The sequence below is a fragment of the Miscanthus floridulus genome, chromosome 4, assembly GCF_019320115.1.
Source record: "Miscanthus floridulus cultivar M001 chromosome 4, ASM1932011v1, whole genome shotgun sequence".
NCBI classification, from domain to species: Eukaryota; Viridiplantae; Streptophyta; class Magnoliopsida; order Poales; family Poaceae; genus Miscanthus; species Miscanthus floridulus.
Window position 1 is genome coordinate 42,547,973 of NC_089583.1, and position 7,012 is coordinate 42,554,984.

Genomic DNA, 7,012 nt, shown 5'->3' on the forward strand with positions numbered 1-7,012 from the left:
CGATCGTAGTTGTTATTTATAAATTTCACCAAATGTTTTTGTAAATGAAAGTTTTGTAATCTGTTGTCATAATTTATATATCAATATTACATCATGCCATGAATAGATAATTATTTCCGTTGTAATTCTGATCACATGTTTATATTCCGCTGTTACAATAAATTATTCATAACCTTGGTAATATGATTACATTCTGTTGTTATACTAATAAATATTATACTTTGATGTTGTACTACAAGTGGTGTAAGAAATGGTTAAGAATGATGTAAGCTTTATTCTCTCATTTGTGATCCCGATGGCAAACATGTGGATTTTTAGCTTCTCCCCTGGGGTGTGCCCGACGGAACCGAGTAATTTAGTGTTCTCCCTCAAGTGCTTAGTGTCTAATGGGAGACAAGTACTCCTGTGAGGCATTAGATTAGGCGGTTCTGCCACACTAATCCTTTAGAAGAGGTGTCTAAGGAATTAGAGGTGATAAATCAGGGGCTAAATGTTCAAAATACCTGATAAATCAAAATGAATATTTTGTTATGGAACATTAGGGGTTTGGGAAGTAAAGGTAGGAGGGCTCAATTGAAGAAGATTATTAATGATTTTTGAATTAGCTGTGTGTGTATAAGTGAAACTATCAAGGAATCTTTTACTAATAGAGAGGTGACTGCTCTTGGTGGTGGCTCCAATTTTGTTTGGAAGTGGGTGCCTTCTCAAGGTCATTCAGGTGGTCTGTTGGTAGGGGTGGATGATGATATCTGTGAAATTTCAGACTATGAGGAGAGCAATCATTTTCAGAGTATAGTGTTGACTAATAGAGAGGATAATTTTAAGTGGAGGTATTCAATGTGTATGGTCCTGTGCAAGATAACAAGAAGCAAGAGTTCTTATCTGAACTAGAGGTGTCAATTAATGAATCAGAGGTGCCATTACTTGCTAGAGGTGATTTCAACCTAGTAAGAAGAGTTGAGGAGAAATCATCAGGAAATGTCAATACTTTCTGGATGGATGCTTTTAATGAGTTTGTAGCTAATACTGAATTGAGGGAATTACACAGATCAGGAGGTCAGTATACCTGGACCAATAAGCATATCAATCCCATTATGGTGATGATGGATAGAGTGTTTATGTCTGCCACTTGGGAAAGCCATTTTCCTTTGGTTTATGCCCATTCTGCCACCAGGATTGGTTCTGATCACAATCCTTTGGTGGTTGAGACCTGCCCTGAAAGAAGCGTAAGGTCAAAAATCTTCAGGTTTGAGGCAGCTTGGACCAAACAGGAAGGATTTATGGAGTGGGTGTTTTCCAAATGGCCAGACAGACTGGGTAAGAGTAGTATAGATGCTTGGCAGGTCATCTCTAGAAGGCTTAGGAAATATTTGAGAGGTTGGAATGGGAACTGGGGTGGTGACATGAAGGAAAGGAAGCAAGATCTGCTACTTTTAATACAGGATTCGGACAAGGAAGCTGAGAGGAGATCTTTTGAGGATAGAGAATGGGAACGCAGATATAGCTTAGAAGAGGAGCTTGTTGATATTTACAATAAAGAAGAGGTGATGTGGCAGACTAGAGATGGAGAAAGATGGCTACTGGAGGGTGATGCTAATACAACGTACTTCCATGGTATTGCTAATGGGAGGAAAAGAAAATGTATGATAAGATCTCTAGAAGAGGATGAAGAGGTGCTTACAGAAACTGAGAGCTTGAAGATCCATATCACCAATTATTATAAGAAACTGTTTGGGAGTGAACCTCAATCAAATATCAGGCTAGATCCAAATCTTTGGAGTGAAGATTTCAGAATCACTATGGAGGAGAATGAGGAGCTAACTAAACCATTTACTCTTAAAGAATTAGAAGAGGTGGTGAAGAGTATTAGAGATAGTTCAGCCCCTGGACCAGATGGTTTTCCTGCAGTTTTCTTTAAAGTCTTTTGGGATCAGGTTAAGGATATCTTGTTGGAAATGCTTCAAGATCTAAGATCTGGTTGGCTAGACTTATTTAGACTTGACTATGGCATCTTAACTTTTATTCCAACTAATTGTGCAGTTGAGCGCCTCTTTCTCAAGCTACAACGCCTTAGCAGAGGTCTTCAAAAGTGGGGTCAAAGGAAGGTTGGGAACATTAAGTTGCAGATAGAGATGGCCAAGGAGATTATTCATCGACTTGAGATTGCAAGGGACTCCCGTGAGCTATCTGCTAGTGAGGAATGGTTGCGCAAGAAGCTCAAGCTCCATTGCCTTGGTTTGGCCTCCCTTGAACGAACCATCGCCCATCTGTGTTCAAGGATCCTTTACTTTCGAGAAGGTGATGCAAACACATCGTTTTTCCACCAGCAAGCTCGCTTCAGAAAGAAGAAGAATTTTATTGCAAAGTTGCAAGTAGAGGACCGGCTGGTTACTTCCCAAGAAGACAAACAGGAAGCAGTCCTAAATTTTTATGACAAATTGCTTGGTACGGCGGAAGAGCAGAATTTCTCAATTAATCTTGATGAGATTGGCGTACAGCCTATGGACCTATCCTCCCTGGAGGACCCGTTCATAGAAGAGGATGTATGGGCAACCATCAGCGATTTGTCCCTTGATAAAGCATCGGGACCAGATGGTTTTACAGGTCATTTCTATAAGTCTTGCTGGAATATTATCAAAAGTGACTTGCTGGCTGCTTTTCATTCTATACATCGAGGGCATGTGTTCAAATTTAGACTACTTAACTCTGCTTTCATCACCCTGTTGCCCAAAAAGATGGACGCTCTGCATGTCAAGGATTATCGGCCTATAAGTTTGATTCATAGTTTTGCCAAATTAGTAACAAAAGTTTTGGCCAACCGGCTTGCTCCGCTGCTGCCTTCTATGGTTTCAAATAATCAGAGCGCATTTGTCAGGGGAAGAAATATTCATGATAACTTCCTGTTTGTCCAACAAATGGTGAAATCTTTGCACAAGAAGAAAGAGGCCCATATTCTACTAAAGTTGGATATTTCCAAGGCATTCGATTCAGTTTCATGGTCCTTTCTCTTGGAGGTAATGAGACAGTTGGGTTTTGGGCAAAAATGGCGGGACATGATTAGTTTAATTCTGTCAACTTCGTCCACTCAAGTGTTGGTGAACGGGGAGCCTGGAGATTCTATTCTTCATAGTCGAGGCCTCTGGCAGGGTGATCCACTCTCCCCCATGCTCTTCATTCTAGTCATGGATGTGCTTGACTCTCTAGTGGAGTATGCGGCGAGAGAGGATTTGCTTCAGCCACTTGCTGTCCAACATGCTCGGCATAGGGTATCCTGTTTTGCTGATGATGCTGTCATTTTCCTTAGGACGGGGAGAACTGATATGCTGGTGATCAGAAGCATCATGGACCTGTTTGGTCATGCGTCTAGACTCCATACCAATCTGGTGAAAAGCTCCGTCTCTCCCATTCATTGCTCCGAGAATGAATTAAGTATCACTGCTGAACTTCTATCTTGTTCAGTTAAGGAATTCCCTTGCACTTACCTTGGGTTGCCTCTGTCCATCAACAAACCCACCAAGGAAGTGCTATTGCCCTTGATTGACAAAGTGGCTGATCACTTGCCTAGTTGGAAGGCATCCCTAATGAACAGAGCAGGTCAGTTGGTAATGGTTAAGGCAGTTCTATCGGCCACTCCCATCTAAGTCCATGATGGCTCTCGATCTGCCAAAGTGGGTGTTAAAAGCCATTGACAAGAGGAGAAGGGGATTTCTTTGGAAGGACCAGGAACAAGCCAATGGGGGCAATTGTTTGGTGTCCTGGGAAAGAGTACAACGGCCTCTAGAGTATGGAGGATTGGGGATTGCTAATCTAGAAACCCTTGGCTAGGCACTACAGGTTAGATGGTCGTGGGCTCAAAAAATGGATCTTTCTCAGCCTTGGGCTGGATTCCAAATTCAGGTTCCTCATAATGCCGAGGCATTGTTCAAGATGGTAGTCGACCATATTGTGGGAAGTGGTGCTTCCACCCTCTTTTGGAAAGACAGGTGGATTGATGGACAAACTATAGAGGAAGTGGCTCCCAACCTGTTCAAGGCCATCCCTAAAAGGATAACTAGAAGACGGACAGTTGCACAAGCTCTTGTCAATCGATGTTGGGTTGCAGACATCAAGGGTGCTCTCTCAGTTCAGGTTCTATTGGAATATCTTCAGATTTGGGATCATGTTGAGGGAGTTGTCTTGCAGCAAGAAGTTCCAGAGCAAATAAGATGGAAACTCTCACAGAATGGAGTATATAGCGGCAAGTCGGCCTATGCTGCATTTTTTGTAGGAACTATTAAATTTGCTCCCTGGAGGAGGATATGGAAGAGTTGGGCGCCTCTCCGTTGCAAATTCTTCATTTGGCTAGCCATCAACAATAGATGTTGGACTGCGGACCGCCTTGCCAAAAGAGGCTTTCCTCATCATGAAGTCTGCCCTCTTTGTGATCAGGAGGAGGAAAACATTTAACATATATTGGTTGGCTGTGTTTTTACAAGACAGATTTGGTCCCTGATCCTCCAACCTCTTCATCTGTCAGACCTGACTCCCTTAGCTTCTGAGACTCGTTTTCCTTATGGTGGAAGAGGGCTCTGAGTGCAGCCGCGAAGGGGATAAGGAAAGGACTTAACTCACTAATTATTTTGGTTTCCTAGGAAGTATGGAAGCACATAAATTCTTGTGTTTTTGAGAATGCTAGACCCAACATCTCCTTGTTGCTTCAGTCAGTGTCTGATGAGATCAACATTTGGGGGATGGCTGCAGCATTTAAGCTCCAGGAACTCCTGGTGAGGTCGTAGGCCCCAACAGCCTAGGTCTAGGGGTATTTGGTCGAGGTCGTGTTTGTGTCTGTGGCGCGTATATAGGCCTCTTTTTGTAGAAGTGTGGGGGTGTGTTCTTGGCTGGGGTTTTAGTCCTTAACCGGACTTTTGTACTATCTTTTCTCTCTTAATGAAATGACACGCAGCTCTCATGCGTTGTTTGAGAAAAAATTAACTCTTATTCCCAAAGTCAAAGGGGCAAATAACATCAAACAGAATAGGTCCATCTGTCTTCTAAATGTTGTCTATAAAATAATCACTAAAACATTAACTTGTAGACTTAATAGGGTTGCTGATAAGGTCATTAGTCATACTCAATCTGCTTTTGTTCCTGGTAGATATATTCTTGATGGTGTAGTAGTTATCCATGAGGTGTTGCATGAGTTACCTAGCACAAAGCAGAGTGGAATTATCCTAAAGCTTGATTTCGAGAAAGCATATGACAAGATGAGCTGGAGATTTTTGGAAGAGGCGATGCAAAAGAAGGGCTTCAATGAGCAATGTATTGAATGGGTATTGAAAGCAGTAAGAGGTGGAAGAATAGCTGTAAACCTTAATGGGGAATTGGGGAACTATTTCAGAAGCTACAAAGGCCTAAAGCAGGGAGACCATTATACCCTCTCCTTTTTAATCTGGTAGCAAATGGTTTGGCTGCAATTTTGCAAAGAGCTGTTGAAAGAGGTGTTGTTAGAGTACGTCAGGGGCCTATTGGGCCTAGGTTGGCTGTATAGCCCATTAGTGTTAGGGTTAATTAGAGATAAGGGTCACTTACTTAAGGGTCAAGTAAGCCTTGCTTGGGAGTCAAGTAAACCTCTCTATATAAGGAGAGGAGATGTATCGATCTAATCAAGCAAGAATTAAGAAGCAAATCCCTTCTCTCTTGCTCGGCCAGGGGCCTTGCCCCCGGCCGGCCTCTAGCCTCCCTCACAGCCCCAGCCGCAACAAGTATGGTCGTGAACAGTACCACTTCACTGTAGCGTCGTGGGTACTGTAGCCCACCCATCGCCGCCTCTCCCTCAACTCTTTCCCTCTCAATCCTCCAGCCACATAATAATCTGGTATCAGAGATCTCTGGTTCGATCATGTCCAGCCCTCTACCAAGTTCTTCCCAACCACCGCCGCCTGCGTCTTCGTCGGCGCTGCTGCCCCACACAGCAGGCACGCCGGCATTGGGCACGCTGGCATCCTCAGGGGCGATTGCGCCCTCTGCCCCGACGCCGTCCGCCCTCGTCCTCACCCCGGAGTAGATGACGGCCGCAATCCTAGAATTAGGGCAGGCCATGGCGGGCATCAGGGCCTTCCTCGCCTTGCACTATGGCTGGCCAGGCTATGGGACGACAGTCGTCTCCATAACCGGCGCCCAATAGATCCTAGTCACGGGCGAGAAGTTGCAGCAGATTGAGCAGCCGATGGACATCACGATGATGTCGGCGGGGAAGATGCTTACCCGCCAGGTGTTGGCTGTGGTGCGGCTGCAGGCTGCTACGCGTGGCCTCCTAGCACGTCGGCGGCTGCGGGAGATGCGTGATCTGCAGCTGATTCAGCCCTGCACTCCTTCACAGCTCCTCCAAGTTGCGCTTCGCTGCGCGGAGGACCTTGATCTCATCCGCTGCGTCGGGGATCTCGGGCATGCGGTTTCCCCCACGGGCGGCGGGCATGCTTTTTTCTCTGCGGGCGGCGGTTAGGGAGGCGCATCCCTCCACCTCATTCTCCATCGAAAGCCCTCTGCTCTGCTCTGTGCCGTGCAGACCAGCAGCCGTCTGGCAGGGAGAAGGCGTGGGGTCACCAGCGAGAGCGCACCGCGTAGCGCCGTCGCATGGTCGCTGTTGCGACCATTTCCAGGTGGCCATACACATGTACCCCTTTTGTCTAGATGGTGTCCATGGGATCTAGGAGGCTGTACACATGCAAGTTTGGCGTGCAGATGGTGTCCACCTTATGTCCAGGAGTCAAAAATAAAGAGTCCCAGTCCATTTCAGGTTGAGAATAATAAAATAAACCAAGATGTAAAATGCTTGTTTTTAGGTGTTAGGAGTCGAGTCAGCGTTATAAGTTCGTTAGGTTGCAGCTCGAGGACGAGTTGCGTGTCCAGGTGGGGTGTAGTGTTAGAGTACGTCAGGGGCCTATTGGGCCTGGGTTGGCTGTATAGCACATTAGTGTTATGGTTAATTAGAGATAAGGGTCGCTTACTTAAGGGTCAAGTAAGCCTTGCTTAG

General features: G+C 45.3%; 1 protein-coding gene across 1 annotated transcript in view; it reads left to right on the forward strand.

Moving 5' to 3' along the window:
• LOC136548440 (uncharacterized) overlaps positions 1-5,435 on the forward strand; it is a 36,632-nt gene extending 31,197 nt beyond the window's left edge. The window contains exons 4-8 of the mRNA XM_066539969.1: positions 859-2,604; positions 3,460-3,602; positions 3,898-4,227; positions 4,701-4,768; positions 5,075-5,435. Coding sequence (XP_066396066.1) covers positions 859-2,604; positions 3,460-3,602; positions 3,898-4,227; positions 4,701-4,768; positions 5,075-5,435 — 2,648 coding nt within the window. The remainder of the gene's footprint in view (positions 1-858; positions 2,605-3,459; positions 3,603-3,897; positions 4,228-4,700; positions 4,769-5,074) is intronic.
• Positions 5,436-7,012: the final 1,577 nt, after the last annotated feature.